The 25130-nt window shown below is 43.5% G+C and overlaps 1 protein-coding gene across 1 annotated transcript in view; it reads right to left on the bottom strand.

The window, feature by feature from the left end:
- The window catches only part of FER1L6 (fer-1 like family member 6), a 148439-nt gene that overhangs the window by 63177 nt on the left and 60132 nt on the right, over positions 1-25130 (bottom strand). The window contains exons 11-18 of the mRNA XM_073329149.2: positions 24122-24453; positions 19671-19779; positions 16344-16530; positions 12564-12684; positions 10866-10966; positions 10127-10217; positions 8333-8452; positions 6386-6538 (exon numbers count right to left, since the gene is read on the bottom strand). Of these exons, the coding sequence (XP_073185250.1) occupies positions 6386-6538; positions 8333-8452; positions 10127-10217; positions 10866-10966; positions 12564-12684; positions 16344-16530; positions 19671-19779; positions 24122-24453 (1214 nt within the window). The remainder of the gene's footprint in view (positions 1-6385; positions 6539-8332; positions 8453-10126; positions 10218-10865; positions 10967-12563; positions 12685-16343; positions 16531-19670; positions 19780-24121; positions 24454-25130) is intronic.

Consider the following 25130-nt stretch of genomic DNA (forward strand, 5'->3'; position numbering starts at 1 on the left):
ATCTTCTTAGGATGGAAGAATCCCATGCACTGCTACAGACTAGGGATTGAGTGGCTAGGCAGCAGTTCTGCAGAAAAGGACCTAGGGGTTACAGTGGACAAGAAGCTGGATATGAGGCAACAGTTGTTGCCAAGAAGGCTAATGGCATTTTGGGCTGTATAAGTAGGAGCATTGCCAGCAGATTGAGGTATGTGATCATTCCCCTCTATTCGGCATTGGTGAGGCCTCATCTGGAGTATTGTGTCCAGTTTTGGGCCCCACACTACAAGAAGGATGTGGAAAAATTGGAAAGAGTCCAGCAGAGGGCAACAAAAATGATTAGGGGGCTGGAGCACATGATTTATGAGGAGAGGCTGAGGGAACTAAGATTATTTAGTCTGCAGAAGAGAAGAATGAGGGGGGATTTGATAGCTGCTTTCATCTACCTGAAAGGGGGTTCCAAAGAGGATGGATCTAGATTGTTCTCAGTGGTACCAGATGACAGAACAAGGAGCAATGGTCTCAAGTTGCAGTGGGGGGAGGTCTAGGTTGGATATTAGGAAAAACCTTTTCACTAGGAGGGTGGTGAAGCACTGGTATGAGTTATCTAGGGAGGTGGTGAAAACTCCTTCCGTAGATGTTTTTAAGGCCAGGCTTGACAAAGCCCTGTCTGGGATGATTTGGTTGGGGATTGGTCCTGTTTTGAGCAGGGGTTGGACTGAGGTCCCTTCCAACCCTGATATTCTATGATTCTATGATATGCTGATAAATGACTTGCCTATTTAATCACAGGATCATAGAAATGTAGGACTGGAAGGGACCTTGATAGGCTCTGAGGCAGGACGATGTATTATCTAAACCATCTGTGGTGGGGCTTCAGCCCCACACTGGCAGAAGAGGGGTTAAAGTAGCCCAGGGAGGTTGTGTAAGAGGCAGCCAATTAGGAAAGGGCTTATAGAGACAGCCAATCAGGAGGTTTAGAGAGACAGCCAATTAGGGCCAGGTTGGGTCATATAGGAAGGGATGCTGAACAGAGCAGCTTCAGTCATTCCCTGGAGTTTGAGGAGTGAGGACTGGCTGCCCTGAAGGAGGGAGAAGAGACAGCACCATGGTCCAGGCAGTGCTGGACAGGGTCAGGGGAGCATGAGTGAGCTCCCGGCTGACTGCTGCCAGACTGAGGCCATGATACAGGGGCAGAGAAGGTGCTAGGGCTACGGGGAAGTGGCCCAGGGAAACAGACGCCAGGGGTTGGAGGTGACACAGCGTATGACTGCTAGTCCTCTCCCCCTTTGGCCCCAGTTGCTACTGATGCAGGTGGCTAAACCCTGGCCTGCAGCCTACCACTGAGGCAAATGGCTGGACAGAGGACTGCTGGCCTCCCAGAATGGGGCGGGAGGGAGAGAACAGAGTGGGGCACAGCCAAAGAGTTGTGTCCAGAAGAGGATACCATGGTCCTGAGAGCAACACGGGTCCTGATGGCAGAAGTGATGGTGGCGAGACATCACTAGATGAATGCGCACTGGTGAACCAGAGCTAATTCCCAGGGCGGCCAGCAGGAGGCACTGCAGTGGTGAGTCAAACCCCATTACACCATCCCTGATAGGTGTTTGTCTAACCTGTCCTTAAAACCTCCAGTGATGGAGATTCCACAACCTCCCTAGGTAATTTGTTCCAGTGCTTAACTATCTTTACCATTATGAAGTTTTTCCTGTTGTCTAACCTAAATCTCCCTTACTGCAATTTAAGCCCATTATTTCTTTTCCTGTCCTCAGTAGATAAGGAGAACAATATATGACCCTCCTCTTTATAACAACTTTTTATGAACTTGAAGACTTATCATGTCTTCCCTTCCCCCTCACCCCAATCTTCTCTTCTCCAGACTTAACAAACCCCAATTGTTTCAATCTTTCCTCATAGGTCATGTTTTCTAGACTTTGAATAATTTTTGCTGTTCTCCTCTGGACTTTCTCCAATTTGTCCACATCTTTCCCAAAGTGTGGCGCCCATAACTGGACACAGCACTCCATATAAGGATTTATCAGTGCTTAGTAGAGTGGAAGAATTACATCTCCGCTCTTGCTTACAACACTTCTACTAATAAATCTAATAATGATGTTTGTTTTTTTCAACAGAATTACATTGTTGACTCATATTTAGTTTGTGATGCATTATAATCCCCAGACACTTTCTGCAGTACTCTTCCTAGGCAGTCATTTCCCATTCTGTGTTATATTTGTCCTTTTTTTCACGATTTCTCAAAGATAATAGGTGATGATTCAGAGATCTCTTCAGCCAGTTCCTTAAATATTCCAGAATGTGTTTTGTCAGACCCTGCTGACCTGAAGTCATAATGGGGAGGATGGCCATGTGACCTACTTGGTACAATGTATTTCAAGATTCAAAGGAAGGAATTGATAACAAACCTAGTTGTAAAAGTCTGCTTTCAGTGGGATAGTGTACAAGCCTTTTCTTGCTAAATAACAGCTGTAAATTTGCCTCTGGTGTTTGCTATGTTAAATTTCCGAGCCTATGGCGCACTGTCCACCTCATGCTGCTTTCTGACTGTATTATGGCTGCTCCTAAATAAGTTATTACTTCATAGGGCAAGTCAGAAAACTTTTGATGAAACTTTTTCCAACATAAAATGTTACATTTTTTGACAATACTTTCAACAATATTTTTTTTCTATCAAGCTCTGCTTAATTCAGTTTTTTTATACTGCTTATTCCTAAAGCAATTCATGACATAAAATGACTAGACAGTCACTAACTTGGATTTAAACTTGGAGAGTGGTCAGTTTGGATGAACTATTACCAGCAGGAGAGTGAGTTTGTGTGTGTATGGGGGTGGGGGGATGTGAGAAAACCTGGATTTGTGCAGGAAATAGCCAGACTTGATTATCATGCATTGTGTAAAGAGTTGTCACTTTGGATGGGCTATCACCAGCAGGAGAGTGAATTTGTGTGGGGGGGTGGAGGGTGAAAAAACCTGGATTTGTGCTGGAAATGGCCCACCTGATGATCACTTTAGATAAGCTATTACCAGCAGGAGAGTGGGGTGGGAGGAGGTATTGTTTCATGGTCTCTGTGTATATAATGTCTTCTGCAGTTTCCACAGTATGCATCCGATGAAGTGAGCTGTAGCTCACGAAAGCTCATGCTCAAATAAATTGGTTAGTCTCTAAGGTGCCACAAGTACTCCTTTTCTTTTTGCGAATACAGACTAACACGGCTGTTACTCTGAAACCTGTACATTGCAATGTTTTCCTGACAGACCCTAACAATTGATGATGGCTTAACTGGTGCCTTTTTGTTTCACTTGGTGTAACAGTGTGTCTTGTAAGCAACAACCTTTGTATTTTAAACAGGGGGGAAACATCCCACCTTCTGGGTTATCCATAGTGCTATCCATAGTTGTAACTTTCTTTCAAGTGAAAATACAACTACTTGTACTGTGCCTCTGAGGTTTAATCTGATGGATAAATAGAATTGCTACACCAGAGTATCTTAATGACCGTTTCATTTTGTTTGAAATGACTACTTCTAAAATTAGTTTTACTTCATTCAAATAAAATAGAACATTTTGATAGACCTGGGAGAGATTTCTCATAAGAAAGCTCTAAAAAGATTCAAGAAGCCTCTTTAAAAACTGTAAGTAGAAATGCACTGAAATGTTATTCTATGCAGTAAATAGTATGCACAATAAATTACTCTTGATAATTAGCAGAAGTCTGGATACCTCTATCTGCTGACGAGCCACGTTTTATTTGCCTGGTTCCAACAACAACCATCTTAGGTGATGAGTTTCTATACACGTAATAAGCAATGTTAGCTTTGCTTATTATTCCAGAGTGTCCAGGCTTTTCCTTCCAGCTGTTGCTGATGGACAGTGACTACATTCCATTGTTGCATACTGTTACTGTGCATGTTACCTCTCTTTGTATAACACTGCTAAAATGGTCTTGTCAGATAAGTATATTATTCAATATTTTATATATCTAACATCTTTCCTGTATGGATCTCAGACATGGACTCTTTATAGATGGCACATTTAACAGCTTGAGCAATTTCACAAGCGTTCCCTCCGCTCGATAATGAGTAAGGCTGTGAATCATTCACAGGCGTCATGGCTTCCGTGACCTCTGTGAATTTTGCAGGGCTGGTGCAGCTGACCCCAGGACCACCACAGCATCTGGGAAGCCCTGGGGCCAGCCGCACCACCCGGACCAGCGGAGGTGGCAGTGGGGCCCCGGGCTGCCCCTGGCCCGGACCAGCGGAGGTGGCAGTGGGGCCCCGGGCTGCCCCTGGCCCGGACCAGCGGAGGTGGCAGTGGGGCCCCGGGCTGCCCCTGGCCCGGACCAGCGGAGGTGGCAGTGGGGCCCCGGGCTGCCCCTGGCCCGGACCAGCGGAGGTGGCAGTGGGGCCCCGGGCTGCCCCTGGCCCGGACCAGCGGAGGTGGCAGTGGGGCCCCGGGCTGCCCCTGGCCCGGACCAGCGGAGGTGGCAGTGGGGCCCCGGGCTGCCCCTGGCCCGGACCAGCGGAGGTGGCAGTGGGGCCCCGGGCTGCCCCTGGCCCGGACCAGCGGAGGTGGCGCCGGGGCCCCGGGCTGCCCCCCGTGCACCAGTGGCAGCAGGGCCACGGGCTTCCCCCCCACCTGGACTGGTGGCAGGGCTGCCCCCAGCAGCAGCAACAGGGGCCCCGGGCTGCCCCTCCTCCAGTAACAGGGGGACACAGGCTGCCCCCAGCTGCAGCAGGGGCCTGGGCTGCCCCACCCAGCAGACACATCGCCCAGCTCTGCCCCCACCCCCAGCAGCAGTCTTCAGGAGTGCCCCCCTCCCAGCAGGTAAGATTTAGTCACAGGTATTTTTAATAAAAGTCATGGACAGGTCCAGGACCATGACTTTCTGTTTATTGCTCGTGACCTGTCCATACCCATGACTAAATACCCGTGACTAAAATGTAGCCTTAATAATGAGCATTCGCTGGCAGGACAGAGTGACCAATATTAAGGTCCCTGAAAGAGCAAACACAACAAAGCAGTGAGGAAATGCTATTGAGAACACAATTTAGGTAGACTGGACATGTCATCAGAATGGAAGATCTGTCTCCCAAAACAGATCTTGCATGGGGAGCAAAAGAAGGAAGCGTCGTCCGTATAAGCGCTTAAAGTTAACCTAAAGTGCAGCCCACTGGAGACTATCAACCTCAAAGAACTTGAGCAAATGGCTCAGGACAGGACACACTGGTAGTCTCTTGACAAGATCAGGATGTAACAGGTTTGAGTAGGATTGACGAAATCATCTCCAGGCTGCACGTGAAAAGCGCCACAGAACTGCATTGTCAAACATAATATTTACAGACTTCCCATGGCCTTAGTGTAGCCAACTCTATGCATCATGGTTCAGACTTTGGAGTCGTGTGTAGCCAGAGCTGAGAATTGCTACAATATTGTCATCATTGTCAGCGATGGAGTACCAACATATATCTCACATGCACATTTTAAATTGGAGTTATAAACAGAAATGTTTATATTATGTCTGAATCTCTGCACTTCCTCATTGTCTGAGTGTGGTGAATGTCAATCTGTTGGAGTTTCCCTTGGAGTTTTCAAATGCTGCTTAATGTATTCATCAGAGAAGAAAGGTTTAGTGATCTACCAATTTACATCTATTTGTGCATATTTGGATTAATGGTACACTTGGCAGAAGCAGGAAGCCAGGGGATGAATTACTTAGACACCATGATGATGAGCATGGTATTAAAAGCAAAACAGAAAAGTAGAGAATATAGATAAAATAGATCAGTGTTTCTCTACCTTTTCAGGTTGGTGACCCCTTTTTAAGACAAAATTTTTCTATAAGAGTAAAAATGTATCCATGACAACAATGATAAGCCAATAGAATTTATTTGTGTGTATTTTGAGAATTTGACAGAGCATACTTAACCTTGTAGAGTGAGGCTGTGAGGTGAAGTTGGGGAGTGAGATTTCATTTGCTTTAGATTGCAATAATGGTTTCAACACTTTTGCCCTCCAAATTGCCTTTTGTGACTCACTGGTTGACAAATATGGATCTAAATCATACAGATAAACCCACAGATTCCTTGCAGATCAGATTTCAGATTTTTGGTATCTCAAATGAAATGCTCTCCTGCATAATTTCACTCTGCATATATTTAAGGTAGATGCATGTGGGCTGAGTGAAACATGGATAAAAATGGTTTCAGAGTAGCAGCCGTGTTAGTCTGTATTCACAAAAAGAAAAGGAGTACTTGTGGCACCTTAGAGACTAACCAATTTATTTGAGCAGTGTCACAAGTACTCCTTTTCTTTTTATGGATAAAAATGGTGTTCATGGAGTTATCTGCTCAAAACATCTTTGTAAAAGATCAAAATGTCTCAGACTTACTTTCAGGAAATGGGTTTTAATCTTCCCACAGTTTTTCCCTCTCTGTTCATTCACTGGGGAATAGAACACGTCTTTTGCTGGGATTCTTGCATATGCAACTCTTTTGTTGTTGCTGAGCATCCAGATGAACACATCAGGCACCGTATGCTGCGGCTATTAAAATGACATGGAACAGAACTTGTATGCTTTGAACACTGGAGCTACATTAACAAATATTCTTTTTATGAGCAACGATCGTTACTTTTTGTTAAACATGAACTAACAAGACCTAACTCTTTTCAACAATTTGACAAGACAAAGCCAGCCTTTACTGAGAAGAGACAGCCAGCATCATAATCTAGAAAAATCTATCAATTCACACCTAAAAATCCATATGCCGGACTGTGATACATAGTATCTGCCCAAACCTCAGTTCCTGAGCACAGTCAGAGTTTGTTCCTTTTAAGGTTTTAAGCTTTTAAGGACCTTAAACTCTGTTCAAATATCAAAGAGGGTTAGTAGGTGACTTGATCATGGGCCTACACAGGGGAAAAGTATCACATACTAAAGGATCTTTAATGTAGCAGATAAAGGCATAACAAGCTGCAGTGGATGGAAGTTGAAGCTACGGAAATTCAAACCAGAAATAAGATGTAAATTTTGAACAGAGAATCTCACCGAGGGACATGGTGCATACACCATCACTTGAGGTCTTTAAATCAGACTGCCTGCAATTCTAACAGATGCTTTAGCTCAACCAGAAGTTATGGGACTCGATGCAAAAATCACTGGATAAAAAATATATGGCCCGTGCTATGCAGGAAGGCAGACTGGATACTCAAAATAGCTCCTTCTGATCTTAAAATCTATGGGCTTGATACTCATTTACCCAAAGGCCTTAAGGAAAATGAGAATTAGGACCCACCATTCTACTTTCTATGAGGTCCTGGTTGAATAAGCTCTCCCAACACATGGAAGAGCAGCAGAGACACTTTCTGGCTGAGACTACAACAGGACTCCTGCACTACCCTCTTTTGTGTGAGTGAGAGATTCGCCATGGATCCTCCGTGTAATCACAGATCCACTGGTCACAATCCCCCTCTTCCACAGCCCCTCACGCTAGTGCAAGTGAAGCCTGTACAGGCACAGCTGTGTGGCAGGCAGAGGGTGTAGATCCCCTGTGGGATACCCTGTATACCACTCCTCCATCCTGCACCTTTCCTTTAGGTGCTTCTTGTGCCCTAGATTTTTACTTTCAGATGAAATCTCACCAGGGAGGCCATTCTTCATTGGGCAAATGCATGTACAGTGTATCCAGTTTGCCCCTGTCACAGTGCCCTGGCCACAACCCCATTTTCCAGGACATTCCCCATGCCAAGGGCTGTACATGAGGCAGAGGTGCCAACTTTCTGATTATCCTGGGGCTGCTTGACCCCCACTCCAGGCTAGGCCACGCCCCCACTCCACCCCTTGCCTTAAGGCCCCACCCCCACCCCACTTCTTCCTGCCCCTGCTCCACCTCTGCCCCACCTCTTCCCACCCAGTTCTGATCCTCCCCACAAGCGTGCCCTGCCCCTTCCTGCCCTGCTCCTCCCCCTACCCCCACAACGCCTCCTGCACTGTGCTGAACAGCTGATCTCTGGTGGGTGGGAGGCGCTGGGGGAGTGGGAGGAGCTGATTGCCGGGGCAGGAGGTGTGGAGAGGAGTGGAAGGAGCTGATTGGCAGGGCTGCCGGTGGGTGCTGAGCACACACTTTTTTTTTTCCCCGTGGATGCTCCAGCCCCAGAGCACCCATGGAGTCAGTGCCTATGAGGAGATATAGAGTAGTGGGGATCACCAGCTAATCAATCTAGTCAAGATCTAGCCCAAGGTTTTACTGATTGTACTGTATTATAAAGACTTGTGTCATCTTCGTTAAAACATTCGACATTGTGACCTAGGTAAAATCCTGTGTCAATGGTGAATTACCTCATCAACCAAGAATCGAATTTTCTCTATGAAGTTCTGTGTTTCACGCATCAGTTCATCTACTGACATCTTTTTTTTCTGCTGCTGAACAATGCCATTGGCATCTGAGGACATTGCTTCCTGGAACAGGAGTGGACAATAGGTAAGTATTTCATATACACGGTGAGTTCATGAAAAACTTATTTCAGACTATCCAACTGGGCATGTAAGGGGAAATAGCTACCCAGGTTCACTATGAAATTTTTTTTTTTTCAAAATTTCAAAGCAGAGGGCAAATGAACTTTCAGGAAATGATTCCAGTTATACAAAATGTGCATTTTCTCCACTGTGTGTATGTGTGTTTATGCAGTGAAGGTCCCCAGAAATTTGTATTTACTGCTCACAGCATAATAGGGCCCTGATCCTGATGGAGGGCTTTGATCAATACTGTACTGCAAACAATGGCATAAAAATAATACATACATTTACTGTGCAACCACAAGGTATAGTAGAAAATGCAGGCCTATTAGTAGGGTGACCAAATAGCAAGTGTAAAAAATCGGGACGGGGTCAGGGGTAATAGCCCCAAAATCAGGATTGTCCCTAAAAAATCGGGACATCTGGTCACCCTATCTATTAGGATATGTAAAGATCCCTCTGCATTATACTGCATTATAATGATATTTTATGATACTAACATGATCCTGCTCCTGAAAGATGGTGTTAATTTCACTGAGTTGCTAGTACTCATCAACCCTCTGGATCAGTCCCCCTATGTGTATATATTAAAAATGGATCCTCTGATACTGAGAAAAGATGGTCCACTGGGTAGGTTGGTAACTGAGGCCTCAGAAGACTTAGGGTCGATGTCCTGCTCTGCCACTGGCTTTTTTGTGTAACCTTGGGCAAGTCACTTAGTCCCTCTGTCTCAGCTTCTCAATGGATCGGTGCCTCAGTTCCCCATCTGTAATATGGGGGTAAGAGTATTTCCCTACCTCACAGGGTTGTTGCAAAGAGACATACATAAAGATTGTGTGGCAACTCAGATGCTACAGTACTAGGAGCCATACAGGAGAGCTAGAACACAGATGTATATACATATAATCTAGGGAGAGATGAAAAAATGTATGGATATTTAATTCTCTTTAGATGTTCTGTGCCAGAGTCTCATTTATAGTAAGATCTTTTTATGCCACTCTGGCAGTGTAAAAGGGCCTTACTATGGATGCAAATGTGACAGAGTGTAAATGAGGCTTAGTGTAAATCAAAATCAAATTAGCAGTATTAACTTTGAAAAATCAAGAAACAAAAAATATTTTTAAATATACACACATTTATTTATGTCTATCTATAGCTCTTGCTATATCGAGATATATGTAAAAACAGCAAAAATATGATGGGCCTGATTCTTCTATCACTTAGGCCCAGATCCATCAAAGCAATCAGGCATGGGCTAAATCCGTGCTTTACAACTCGTGTAAATCAGGACTAACTCTACTGAACTGTCAGGAGTTGCACTACTGTAAAATCAGGATAGGTACGAAGAACAAAGCTTTTTGCTGTAATTGCTTGCTTTAAAGTTCAACATGAAAAATCTTAAAACCTTTTGCTTAGCGCAGTAGCCTTTTTTTAAAAAAAAAAAGCTCTTGGATGTAATTTTCACATTCATTATGAAACACCCTGGCACCGAAAAACCAAATCCAAATTACTACACACACACTGCATCTGATTAAGATTAACTCATTATATATAACTCATCTTATATATTATATAAGATTAACTCATTATATATATATAAGAGGGAGCCTTTCATACCAGTTCTTGCCTGCACATCATAAGTCTTTTTTTGTCCAAAGCAGTCTGGTTCATCCCTTGGGGCTTCTTTTCGGCATGAGCAATGAAGGCTCTGAGATCAGGGAATAGTAATACAGAAGCATTTGTTATGAGAGAGATTACCTTATTATGATGGCTGATAAAATAGACTGCAAGTGAATTATTATCTGGCACAGTGCGTGGAGCAGAAGATGGTGATGCTGGAATTGCCAGACTAATATAAATGTTGAAGGCACCACCTATATTGGAGAGAGTTAAGAAGTACATACAATCTGTACTGTAATGTTTAGATATAAATTAATTCACTCTTGGGCTTTGCCTCTGTTTTGGATCCAATCCTGTCCATCTTACTCAGGGCACAATGGGAGTTCTGCTTGTGCAAGGAGGCCCTCTGTATTCATTTTAATTTTGCATGATTTTTATAATGTCTGTCTTGCACCTTATTGCTTCTCAATTATTCTCATAACTGTTTTATTTTTAGAGTCCAGAAAGCTTAAGATCAAATCCAGTAATTGACAAATGGAAAACAAGTCCTGGAAATTAAATAAAATTGCACAAAATAGGAGCCAGAGGCTGTAAAATTCTTTTACAGCAGACTACAAAGTACAGCAAATTAAGTTCATTGTATTTTTCATGCATCTTGCCAATTTATGGGTCCATAGCCTGGAAATTGCTACCAATGTATAAAGTAACTTTATGCTCCAATAATAAATTAGGTTACCTGCATTGACTGATAAAGGCATTTAGAATGGTGTTCATTTTCTCTTCTGACGCAGTCTCTGAAACCTTGATCAAATCTTTTACTTCCTCTAACCCATCTTCCTAAGAACAAGATGGGGGGGGGGGGGAAACATTGTAGAAAGAAGAGCTGTCAGTGTAATAATTTGTACTACGGTTATTGAGTCTAGCCAGTAAGAGGAAGACTTGTATCTTGAAAAGTCTGAGCTTTGACATACCGCTAAGCTTGGAGCATGCAAAGGAAGGACCACTCTGTTTGGGCCTTCCTACAGCCTTTCTATGCCTAAAGTATTGATTTAGGAGCCAGCTTCTTTACCTAATTTATAAATGTAAGTGAGTGGGGAGTATTCTTTAGTGGTTAGATTACAAGACGTGTGGCTTCCTGGATTCTATATATAGCTTTGCCATTAGCTAGGTGTTTGTCTTAGGCAAGTCATCTAGGTCATAATTGTTAAATTTTGGGTGCCTAAAATAACACACTTACGTTCATACATAAGGCCCAATGCGATGCCCAGTGGCATCAATAGGGATTGGATTGAGCCCTCAGGTGTTTAATTAAGTGGCTTGATTGTCAGAGATGACCTCCCTGAGAGCTGTAGGTGCTTAGACACTCTGAAGAGAGGCATATGCTGACTGCCATGAACTATCCCATTCAGGAGACAGGCTGTGCCACTGCACAAGGGTTAAAGCAAAAGGCAAAGTAATCTGCTGTGTTTCTAAGACCCTCTACTCCCAGTGCTGCACAGCTCCCTGCATGGGTTTCTTCTCTCCTGCTGTGCCTGCACAACCTGTGAGCTGGAATAACTCCCTTGCTTCAGCTGCAGTGGAGAGAGCCATCTACTCCCTTCATTTACCTGCAAGTAGGGAGGAGGGAATCTGTCCTTCATTGAGTCTCAGTGGGGGCCTGCTTATCAGATATGCTGGTGGAGCCCCCTGAATGAAGGACTGTGGGAAGGGTCCCTTTCCCTAATGTACTCTTATTGGAGATGTTTCTGGGGTAAGTAGTGCTCTTCAGGTCATACAACCCCTCTTCATCTCCAGGGATAAGGTCGGTTTAGAGCTACGGACTGGGGGTGGGTGGGGGGTGCTTCAGAATATGCCACCCCAGTCAATTAGCCAACCCAGAAGAAATCCTTTGCCCTCTACACACTCAGTGTGATCTGGAATATCAGCCAGAATGGCTGTACTGTAGTGTGTGTGTGTATATATAGCAAAAGGATTGGGGGAGAGTCTGGGACTCATCCCTGGCAAGTGAGCAAGTTTAGGCTGCTGCATAATGCCAAGACTGGCTTTACATAACTGCTTCCTCAGGGAGACAGGGTGAAGCTGCCTGTGGTAGCCCAGGAACGTGCTGGGGTCTCCACAGGCCAGGAGCTACATAGGCTTATTTGGACAGGATAGACACCAGAGTTGGTGGGGGAAAAAAAATTTTCCTATAGAAATTTAGACAAAAACAACAAAATATAGCTTTTGTCAAAATTTTCAGTGGAAAACAGAACACTTGAAATGCTTTTGGTCTTTGACTAAATTTTCAGTATTCTGAGGGGGCGGAAATTGAAAATTTGTGAGGAACAGACACTTTCCACAGAGGTTTTTATTTAGTCAAAAAACAAATTTTGCATCAAAAAAGGTTTTGACAGATTTTCCAACAAATCCTGACAATATGTAGCACAAGGCTTACCAGCAGATCTGCGATTTTCTCTAGGACATTGGACAAGTACAGTCGGAAGGTCTGATCTCCCCAATAGCTCTTTATATAGACACAGGGCTTCTTCTCATCATATGGCAAGCAGTGATAGTTCCTGTGAAAATACATTAAATGCTGTGAAAAGTCTGGAATCAGATGTAAATAACAGGCCAAATCCTTGGTTTCCAGGATTATATGGGTGTACTTCACTCTGTCAATGGACTGACCACCCATTGATACACCATTTTAATCTCTGAGTGAGAGTATAAAAGTAGTGTTTGTGTAAGTAGTAATTGCACAACTGTTGGCTTAACTAATCATTTTTCTTTTTAATAAAGTTGGGTTGTATCATTCAGAGTGTCACCTAGTGGTTTGATACTAAATACATTTTCTGTAACCAACCTAGAGACTTGCCCCTGAAAACTAAGCTGGGCTTTTATTGCACCGTTATCTTTAACAACATCATATTAATTGGGAACATTTCAACATAATAAAGTCACAAGGCCACGCTATTGGGGGAAAAAGAAAAAATCCATCCACACTTATTCCCCCCCCCCCCCCCGAGAATTCAATGATGCAAACTCATTGAATTACTAACAGGAGTGAAGAAACAGATTGACAGAGCCAGAAGAGACCCAGAAGTCACCTACTACAGGACAGGCCTAACAAAGTAACAGAACGCCACTAGCCATCACCTTCAGCCCCCAACTAAAAACTCTCCAGCACATCATCAAGGATCTACAACCTATCCTGAAGAACAACCCATCACTCTCACAGATCTTGGGAGACAGGCCAGACCTTGCTTACAGACAGCGCCCCCAACCTGAAGCAAATACTCACCAGCAACCACACAACAAAAACTCTAACCCAGGAACCTATCCTTGCAACAAAGCCCGTTGCCAACTGTGCCCACATATCTATTCAGGGGACACCATCATAGGGCCTAATCACATCAGCCATGCTATCAGAGGCTCGTTCACCTGCACATCTACCAATGTGATATATGCCATCATGTGCCAGCAATGCCCCTCTGCCATGTACATTGGCCAAACTGGACAGTCTCTACATAAAAGAATAAATGGACACAAATCTGACATCAAGAATTATAACATTCAAAAACCAGTCGGAGAACACTTCAATCTCTCTGGTCACTTGATTACAGACCTAAAAGTCACAATATTACTACAAAAAAACTTCAAAAACAGACTCCAATGAGAGACTGCTGAATTGGAATTAATTTGCAAACTGGACACCATTAAATTAGGCTTGAATAAAGACTGGGAGTGGATCATAGAATCATAGAATATCAGGGTTGGAAGGGACCGCAGGAGGTCATCTAGTCCAACCCCCTGCTCAAAGCAGGACCAATCCCCAATTAAATCATCCCAGCCAGGGCTTTGTCAAGCCTGACCTTAAACTTCTAAGGAAGGAGATTCTACCACCTCCCTAGGTAACGCATTCCAGTGTTTCACCACCCTCCTAGTGAAAAAGTTTTTTTCCTAATATCCAACCTAAACCTCCCCCACTGCAACTTGAGACCATTACTCCTTGTCCTGTCCTCTGTGTAATTACACAAAGTAAAACTATTTCCCCATGTTTATTTCCCCCCCACCCCTACTGTTCCTCACACATTCTTGTCAACTGCTGGAAATGGCCCATCTTGATTATCACTACAAAAGGTTTTTTCTCTTCTGCTGGTAATAGCTCACCTTAACTGATCACTCTCATTATAGTGTGTATGGTAACACCCATTGTTTCATGTTCTCTGTGTGTATATCTAGATCTTCCTACTGTATTTTCCACTGCATGCATCCGATGAAGTGGGTTTTAGCCCATGAAAGCTTATGCTCAAATAAATTTGTTAGTCTCTAAGGTGCCAGAAGTACTCCTTTTCTTCTTACAGATACAGACTAACATGGCTGCTACTCTGAAACCTGTCACTGAATTACGATTCCCAGAACTTCTTGACACTTTCAAGGGTTGGTGGTGTTTTTGTATTTGCAGAGGGGACGATTTGGCCCTATTGTGATAGAAAACACTGTACTCTTAAAAGAATGAGACTTGACATCCTACCATTAATCTCGCTATGAGGAACCGAACAGTCATTTTTTCATGGTTAGTTTGTCCTTGTTATACATAAACATGAAAAATCCTGGCAATTTACTGGTGTCTGTTTGCACGGGTGGGAGGGGCTGCGTATAACTGGTTGGCAAAGCCATTTTCTATACTTTTGTTAATCTGCTAGCAGTGTGAAATGCCAAATGGGATTTTTTTGTTTCTGTTTTTACTGTTAATTTATGGGCTTTAGCACAATATTTATTTGACAAGTTGAATGTCCTACTGAAGGACTGATTAATATTAGGAATATCCTTTCAGTGACAGTGAATACAATTACCAATAACATTCCTGCTGTCTGATGGCCCGAGCAGGTCAAGTGGCTACAGACACCATAAGAAGAGAAAAATAAAAAAACCAAAACAATTTATATCCACACAGATTTGAGGGAAATGGATCCTTAATGAGAGAGAGCTTTATAAATATCTGAGCAAGCTAAACATGGAATTGCAGAAATATGGAATTCTTTTACTGCAGCTGTTTAAACCTGAATTCCTGTCAGGGGAAAAACTAAAAATCCTGCAATCTGCTTTATAGGATAATAACCTAGCAGGAGCTCATTCTGTAGCCCTATTATGAGACAAGAGGGGCAACTATATTCTTGACAGCAATGATTTTCATCTCTGTAGTGCCAAAAAAAAAAAAAAGAAAACGAGAAAAAAGAAAAAGCAAAAAAAGCCTTACAAAGTCTTTCATTCTTCCTTAATTTCATTGACCATTATTTAATTTAATTGCATGATTTACTGTCAGGAAGGATCCAGTCCAAACACTTCTGAACTTTGTGCAGGTTCAGAAACCAAAACAGAGATCCAGATCCAAAATTTCGAGATGGTCCCTGTGTTTAACTCCTGCTGGCAGTGCCTTGAAGCCTACAGGAAGAGGTACTGTCAAGTTTTGGACCTCCTGTATTCTAGAACTTCCTCTGCTTGGCACTCAGTAATGTCAGGAATAGTTCTATCTACTACTGTGTTTTATTGATACCTTTGACATGAAATGAAATGTGTGAGTGTGAGAGAGAAAAAATCACCCCTGTACTTTAACAAGTCCATCTGCAAACTTCTTTTTGTATTTGCTCCATCAACTCTCCATCTTCTCCATGGTCTGTTCTTCTGTTTCCCCCCCACCTGTGCTGCTATTTGTTATTTCACTCTTATTTTCCAAATCTTGAAATGTTTTGGAAATTAATCTGATTATCTACAAAATAAGGAACCGATTCTGATACCCTTGTTCATTTGAATTCTACATACTCTTCATGTAGTCTCTCTGATTTCAGCGGAGCTACTTACAGAGTAAGTGACTAATCACTGTCATTAAGGGTATTGGACTCTGGACCTAAATTTGTACTGAACAGACTTGAAAAAGCTACTCTCCCTTCTCTGACTCTATTATGTGGCACTGTAATATAGTCTTGTTAAAGGCACCAAAAGTTCTAAGGCCAACCCTCATTTGAGCCAAGATTCTACGCTGGTGAACCCAGCACAGATCCATTTGACTTGCATAGGGCTTTCCTGATTTACACTGGCCAATTATGTTTTAGCATGTTCTACAACAGGCTGTTCAATGCTGCTAGCAATTGTTAAATCAAAAACCTACATCCTAGTGTTACAGGGCAAAAGCCAGAAAACTATACATTAATGTCATGAAGTTCAAACATTCTACCGGTTTCCGTCTGTGAGGAGTGGCTTCTCAGGGTGGGTGGTGGATATCATTGGTATTCCAATGTCATGTGACGCTTCACTCTCCCCTTCATGCAGCAATGGGGCACTTTCTTCCTCTTCTCCCTCATGTCCCTTCTTTTTACCACCAGCTTCCGGTGACACTCCATCAATAATATTTCCAAAGTTACCTAGAGATACAAAACAAGGTTGTAAGGGCAGGGAATGGAGTCATGCTACATAGGAGATAGGGTGATAAACCTGAGTGAACTGTAGTTCTTTGCTTTATTGTTAAGGCACTCCAAAATGGCATTTGCCTATTTTAAAAAAGTGATATAGGAATGTAGATATTTTCAATTGTTCCGCTCCTTGAGGGCAGCTCCCATTTCCTTCTTTCCTACTCTTGTGCAGGAGCTGCCCCTAGCAGAGATACTAGGCTAACTCCTGCTCCTTGTTGCTAGCTCTCTTTACAGCGTTACAGGGGCTTTTCTTTGTAGTGAAGAGCCTGGACAGCTGTAGAAAGAGCTGCAATCACCAAGTGACCTGCCAGGTCTCCACTGACCAGCTCTCTGAATAATCTGTTCCCAATAGTCCCTAGTCTACAGTTTGAGAATCACTGGTTTAACCACTGTATGATGGTATAGAGGTCACATTCATGGTAAATAGGCCCAATGGCCTGTGATGGGCTATTAGATGGGGTGAGATCCGAGTTACCCAGGAAAAAATTTTCTGTAGTATCTGGCTGATGAATCTTGCCCATATGCTCAGGGTTTAGCTGATTGCCATATTTGGGGTCAGGAAGAAATTTTCCTCCAGGGCAGATTGGAAGAGGCCCTGGAGGTTTTTCGCCTTCCTCTGTAGCATGGGGCACGGGTCACTTGCTGGAGGATTTTCTGCTCCTTGAAGTCTTTAAACTACGATTTGAGGACTTCAATAGCACAGATATAGGTGTGAGGTTTTTTTGTAGGAGTGGTGGGTGAAATTCTGTGGCCTGCGTTGTGCAGGAGGTCAGACTAGATCATAATGGTCCCTTCTGACCTAAATATCTATGAATCTAGGAGCTGGATTGTCCTCTTGCAATGGTTTTACACTGAGGAGCTTTACAATGGTGTGAAGCCTTAGTGCTCATAACAGACATCCGTGTTGTCCAAGAGACTGTCAAATGGAAACATTAGGCTCTGACAAATTCGGGGATAGGAGGGAGCATGTCCTGATAATTTTCAGAGTAACAGCCGTGTTAGTCTGTATTCGCAAAAAGAAAAGGAGTACTTGTGGCACCTTAGAGACTAACCAATTTATTTGAGCATAAGCTTTCGTGAGCTACAGTTCACTTCATCGGATGCATACTGTGGAAAGTGTAGAAGATCTTATTATATACACACAAAGCATGAAAAATACCTCCTCCCACCCCACTCTCCTCCTGGTAATAGCTTATCTAAAGTGACCACTCTCCTTACAATGTGTATGATAATCAAGGAGTGCAGAGACTGGTGAATGTCTGGGATCCAGACAGTATGCATTTAGTTAAAAGCTCAGCAGAGTTTGTGATATTTTTACAGATTTCATTACAAAGTTAAAGGAGCCACAGGATTCTTTTGTAGAATTGCTGGAGTGAAGTACGAAGTGGACAAACCCTGTGTACAAAAAACCAAAATGATTCCAACTGAACCTTTCTGCCCCCATCTCTTAGCTGACTATTCTGACAATGCCCTGTTTCTATTGGTTATGGCAGCAAGGGTTAGCCACATTACCTGTCTAGGCTCCACCTCAACAAGATTAATAAGGTGGTTACTTCCTTTAACTGGTAATACAGGACTGCTATATAAGGTATAGCAATGTGGTGCCTTTGAATGGGTGATGCTGCCCTCTAGTAGCTGGCCCACAGAGAGAATATGGAACCTACGTTAGCTAACAGAATTCTAAACGGTGCCTGAATTTTTGGAGTGGATAGTACAGAGTTGTAGCCCCAGCTCCCAGCGTGTGCATGAGATTTCAATGGTGACTGTATCTGTTTGCAACACATGGGTCCTAATTACAAAAGCTGTTCTCAGAAGTGTTAAAGTCTGTTTTCATTCAAGCTAATTTAGTATTGTATGGGTTCGGAAGGGGCCTTATTGACAGCAGTACTGTGGGGAACATGCACTCATGATGCACAAATTTCATTAGTATCATACCTATAGACATGTACCAGAGAGGGCAGTTATCAGTGACATGAGGAGGGTATGTATTAAACTGGCTATTAAAATTTTGATTAGAGATGGGCTTGAGGCTGAAACTGGGATCTGAATCTCAGATGCTACCATGTTCCAACCTAGATTTTGGTTCAGTCCAATGGCTATTAGCCACGTTTGGATCCCAGTTCCAAACACGCACAAAGCTGGAGGGTGCCAGAACCATTTTTCAGATCCAGACGCCACTGCCAATTTTAATTTCTAACGTGAACTGGTCTTTGGCCTTTATTGCACAAGTACACAAACGAGCTTGCTGTTAATTTTGGCTTATTTTCCCACTGAATGTCAGCATAAGTCAATATTACACATTGCTTTGTTTGCCTGTGAGGTCCCTCCCTGCACTCTCCTTCAGAAGGAACACCTATCCAGACACGTGAGTGAACATAAGGAAAATGTGGGACTGTCACTGTGCACAGAGACCTCATTAGGGTGGTAAACCAAAAACAGATGCGCAAAGTCCTTCAGGTGAAATCAGGTTCAATCCAGGCTTTCGCCTGGAGCTGATCTTTCTGAGGTTTGGAAATGTTCAGCTAACATTTATAAAAAGATCTTTTATTTTCTCTTTATGCTGCACTTAGGGCAGTTCCTGGCCCCACCACCACAGCTGCAGAGGAGCCCTTGTGCAGCAGAACCAGTAGAGGGCAGGATATAGCCAGGCTTCTAAGAGGAGATGCACCTGTGGGTGTGGTGTGGGACTCAGCTCTGCACTGACTTCCTCTACACCAGCATGCAGGAAGGGCCAGGGTGTCAGTAGGGTTTGGCCAGATCCCCTGCAGCGAGGATCCATTAGAGCCACAGGAGCTGCAGGGGATCATGCCTCTCACAGAGATACCCAGGACACCGTCTACTATGCTAGATGGCACTAGATGAAAGGATTTGGACCTATGGAATCCAACTGCAACTGAAAACAACAAAGGCTTGGTCTTCCAGGTTGAGTGGAAGAAGGAAACACCAGGAAAATTGACACCCAGTGCCATGATGTTCAGAGATTAATTGAAATGTATAGGTATTTCTCTGCAGTCAGCCCCTTCAATGACATAGTCACCTTGGTGCACTGAGAATTAACTCCTTCATTGGAGAAGCGTTTTACATATCCTTACCAACAGAAACCTCAAAGCTTATTGGTTTATCTCCAACTTTCCTGTCAATCATCGTGGCTTCAAAAAATGCCCCAAAGAGAAGGAATTCCTCAGAGTCCTCTTTGTGGATCTGTGGGGGGAAAATGACATTGAGGTTTTACCTTTTACTATTTTCTTAGCACACAGAACCAGTGCTTAATTTGTGTCAGGGCTTGCCAGGGCTGATCCCCCAGCACCTCTAGGCTTGAGAGTTCATAGCCCCGATGCCTCTGAGTTTTTCACATCAGTTATGAAAATAAAAAATTTGTTTGAGCCTCAGCATCTAATTGCTTGATCCCCGGCACCTCTTTCATTACAAATTTAAGCACTGCACAGAACTCTCTATGAATGGTTTCAGCATGTTCACCTACCGTCATACAATCATTCAAATGATCTGTCTCTAAGAATTCCTGGGCACTATTTTTGTTTCAGTGCTACAGTGAAATTTCACTCTCTTGAAATAAGTCGTATTAAACTTCGTGTGGCAATATAACTTCCAAGCAATGATGTAGTAAACTACAGTATATAGCATTCTAATGAATTCCGACCCTAGAGTTTTCACATCTGTGCTGCCCCCTTGTGGCTCCTCAGAGTCACTTCATAAAATCATAGAAATGTAAAGCTGGAAAATGTAGGGCTGGAAAAAAGCCATCTAGTCCAGCCCCCTGTGCTGTAGCAGGACCAAGTAAACCTCCCAGACCATCCCTGGCAGGTGTTTGTCCAAGTTATTCTTAAACTTCCAGTGAGGGGGATTCCACAACTTCCCTTGGAAGCCTATTCCATTGCTTAACTATCTTTATAGTTACAATTTTTTTCTCAGATCTAACCTAAATTACTCTTACTGCAGATTAAGCCCATTACTTCTAGTTCCTACTTTCTGTGGGCATGATAATAATTGATCATTGTCCTCTTTATAACAGCCCTCAACATATTTGAAGACTTATCAGGTTCTGCCTTTGTCTTCTTTTCCCAAGACTAAACATACCCAGTTTTTTTAACCTTTCCTCACAGGTCAGGTTTTCTAAACCTTTTATTAGTTTTATGGCTCTCCTCCGGTCTCTCTCCAATTTGTCTACATCTTTCCTAGATATGGTGCCCAAAATTGGACACAGTACTCCAGCTGAGACCTCACCAGTGCTGAGCAGAGCAGGACAATTACCTCCCTCATCTTACAACATTCCTGATAGTGCACTCCAGAATGATATTAGCCTGGGAGATGCTGAGCATTCTCAAGTCAATGAGATGAGAAGATGCTGAGCACCTTTAAATCTCAGGAAGCACTCAGCACCTCACAGTATTAGAGTCCCAGTCCAAAGCCCATTGCAATCAACGGGAGTCTTGTCATTCAATTGGCTTTGGATCAGACCCCAGGTACACTGTTAGTTGTTCAAACACTGTAAGCACAGTGATGGTATGGATGGTTCTCTGACATTTTCTTTCACTGTGTGCATGCTGATTTACTGAGTGTAAATCCGAGCACAAGTTGGCCCAGTGAGTCTCCTAAAAGACAGCATAACGGGGCAATGAATAAAAGAAACCGTGTGTATTTTAATACTTGTTTGCCTGCCTTTCTCAAAGGAACAAGCCGCTCTTGGTATAGCCCAACATATATATGTCTTGAAATATAAGTATGCACTGTACAGCTGCAGGGGATAGCTCTAAGCTGAAAGAAACATCAGCATGTCATAGTAAAACTATCAAAGACAATGCATTGCAGTTGAAGTTCAGTTTTGATTTCCCTGTTACATGATTTTTTAACATTACCATGAAGCGTATGGCAATGAGTGAAACCAGGACTCAAATCTGTGCCACACTCTTCTATTCCCATTTACAAAAAGTAATTAATTTTGAATGCTCTTTATGTTCTTGGTGTTGTGCTCAGTCAATAATGTCAGATTACGAGGCACGGTGATTTACCCTAATCTGCAGAGAGACCTCATAAAAATGTTGCAAATTTTATCACTTTTCAGTTTATTTGTAATCTCCAGCATTCTTGACTTTCCTTTTACATGTCTGTAACACAATGATTCTGTCTACAGCAGCAGGAAATATATTTGAATGTCAACAAGGAAAGAATATCAAACAGTATGGAGATGTGTTATTGCATTTTATTCATTCTGAATTTGAGTCAGACACCAGTTGCTAACAATTATCTTGATTGTAATAAATCCTTATTGTTACTATTAATTGGCATTACAGTAGTGTCTATTCATCCACGTGAGATACTTCTATAGCCCCTATTACTTTATCTGAGCACTTCACAATCTTTAATGTATTTTATCCTCAGAACACCCCATTATCCTCATTAACAGATGGAGAACTGAGTTATAGACACTCAAAGGTATTTAAGTTCCTAACTTCCATTAAAATCAATGGGAGCTAGATACCTTTGAGGACTTGACTTAAGTGACTTGGCTAAGGTCACGATAGTAGAGCAGGAAATTTGAACCTGAATTTCCAAGTCCAGTCTAGAACCCTAGCCACTGGACCCCACTTCCTCTCACAGTGCGCTAGGCCCTTTTAACACAGAAAGGGACTGAGCCCCAGGCGATGTAAATCAGCCTAACTCAATTTGCATGAAGTTAATGGAGCTACACCAATTTACAGCAGCTGAAGATCTTGCCCATAAATTGTGATCCCTGCTCCAAAGAGCTCGCAATTCCAGAAGAGAAGCCCTATGAAGGATAAGAGAGAGGGGGAGAAACCATGCAATTGGGCTGCTTCTCCTCACACTTCCACCAGTTTCACACGAGTGACTTTAATGGCACTACTTCTGATTAGCATAAATAAAGGAAGACAATCAGACCCAGGGCCTATCAATCCCAACTATCCCCGCTGGCTCTATACCTGGCTATTATTAGTTGCCAGTTTCTTGTAGGTATTGCAGCAGAAGTGGGCCTCGAGGAGGGAGTTAAAGGAGGAGAGGCTAGTGGCCTTAATGACTATGAGCCAAATTCTCTGCTGGTGTAAATAGGTGAAATTCTACTGAAGGCAATGGAGCTATGTCCATTTACCCAGCACACAATTTGGCCCTAGTTCAGAGAAGGTGGCCCTCGCTACCGTGGTGGCAGTCTGCAAGCAGCATTCTCCATCCTGAATGACCTAAAGAAAGGAAATGCTGATGGCCATAGACCTGAGAGAGGCTAGGTTCTGCCCCTTCATATCACAAAGTTTTCTAACACAGTAGAGCCTCTTGTCCACCATGCTCAGATGCCCATTAAAGGTACCCACTGAGGGTGGATGGAGCCTCCCAATTCAATGAGTGCACTACAGTAAACTGCTGAGGGGGCACCAGCCACCTGCAGCAGCACCCTCTGCCCCAGCACCACAACCCTAATCCCAGCCTGGTGTGGAGGAGAAGCCACGGGTAAGGGGATGGCTGGAGAGCAAGCCTGCCCCACACTCACCCCGGAGCAGTAGTTCCTGTCCTGCAGATCAGGGCCCAGTTCCCCACTCTGAGCATTGCGACCTGCACACAGGGTTGCAGCGCCCCTCATGTTTGGCCTGGCTGTCCCTCCATCTTCATGAGTGGTGCTGCAATTCCATGCACCAAGCCCAGAGTGGGGAGCCAGGATCTGCTGCTGCAGGGGGAGTGTGGGGAAGACTCGCTCTCACCCCTGCCCATGGGCCTCCCCTCTGCACTGGGCCAGAAGGAGTGTATATTTGCCTGTGAAAATGTACATTTATCAATGCAGTTCTGCTCTTGGGGTCTATACCCAAATATGATTAACGTGAAGCCACGCACATCTATCAATAGTGTATCAAAAACATTCAGTATTTTCGCACCCTTGGTTTTATTATTTCTGTAGGTGCACTTGAACCCATGAATGCACAGTAAAGCCACTGCTGGTGTCCACCCATTGTTTCAGAAACAGTTTATTTCCAAGAGAGAATGAGGAACCTAATTTTTAAATGTGGGTGTCCTATTCTGATACCCAAAAACTAAGCTTAAATAAAGCTACTCAACATTAGATTGTGAACACTTCAGGTCTAAGATTTAGGAACATGGGAATTGCCGTATTGGGTCAGACCAATGGTCCAACTAGAACAGTATCCTGTCTCTGACAGTTGCCAGCACCAGATGCCTGAGAAGAAGGTACAAGAAACCCCACAATAGGAAGATATGGGACTGAGTCGTCCTATATGTGTGCAAAGCCTATATGTGGGTGCTTGTACAGTACCTATAGTAAATAATGATTTCCATCCTATTCAGCATATGATAATGAAATATATGAATTTATGATCCGTTTGCATGGCAAACCCTGTAACTGGATGTGAGCGCATGACCCCACTGCATCTGTGGTGATTCACATCCAGGTTACAGACCTGACTGCATGACTGGGGCCTTAGTTTGTCAACTAGCTACATACTTTGAACCAAGCATCAATCAATCTCTTTTATATATAGATATATAAAATAAATTTTAAACTAACCTCAGCAGGCACATCAAAGGACTCAACTTCCGCCTCGGTGGAGTTTGCCTTGTCTGAAGGAGAAGATGATTTCCCATCCTCTGCTTTGTCTGTTTTCTCTTTTCCTTTAGTTGCTTTGGAAGGTAACTTTATCTCTTTGATGATCTTTGAAAATTTAGACTCTTGTGCTCCCCCTGAAAGTATCTCCACTGCAATTTCAATTAGGAGGCGGCCTCTAAAGGAGACACCTTCCCCAAAACCTTCATTGAGCTCATGGTGGTCGTCCATTAGGGAGTGGTTCCTAGGTGAGCCATAGAGATTGATCCAAGCTGGTCCAAAGGTAGGCAAGAACCCTGGAGATGATGCATATTTTACAACATTTGCATTACAAGCTCTCGCTCTCTCACACACTGTTTGCAGAACTCGGTTCTCTGAGAGTTTTACTCATAAAGGGGCTCAATGTGGCCCTACTTCTATGGGTGCTGGTGTCCCTCCAGCTGCAGAATGTGATTTGAGGAGGCTGTACTTGTGTGCATACCCCAGTACATAGCACTGCTCGACAGGGGAAACCTGTGTACTGTCACTAGGGACTGGGGTGGTGCAGCATGAAATAGTATCTACCACAATGAGCCTCCTCCAGCAATTCCCTCTATGGTGCCAGAGCCCTGGAGCGGCTCCATTCATGCTCTGCAGATTGAGATTGGGATGTGGAGGGAAGATCCCTATCCTTGGACCAAAGAGTTCCAATGCCCATCCTGTTACTTGGACTGGGAACTGGGGAGAGGATTTAGCTCTAGGACATTTTAAAATGGTTTATTTTTCTCTTTTTGAGTAACTAGGAACAAATAGTTGCCATTGAGTCTATCAGAAATAGAAGGCCGGTCTGCCCCAGAAAAGTGATCCATACTTGTTTGCCTGGCAATTCAGGTGCCAGTGGCATTAGCCCTGAATTCACATCACTTGACCCTAACTGAATTAGAAATGCCACATAGTAACAGCTCATTGCCACGTTCCCAGAGAGGGTAAGAAT

Source organism: Lepidochelys kempii, chromosome 2 (assembly GCF_965140285.1).
Source record: "Lepidochelys kempii isolate rLepKem1 chromosome 2, rLepKem1.hap1, whole genome shotgun sequence".
In the NCBI taxonomy this organism is placed as follows: Eukaryota; Metazoa; Chordata; order Testudines; family Cheloniidae; genus Lepidochelys; species Lepidochelys kempii.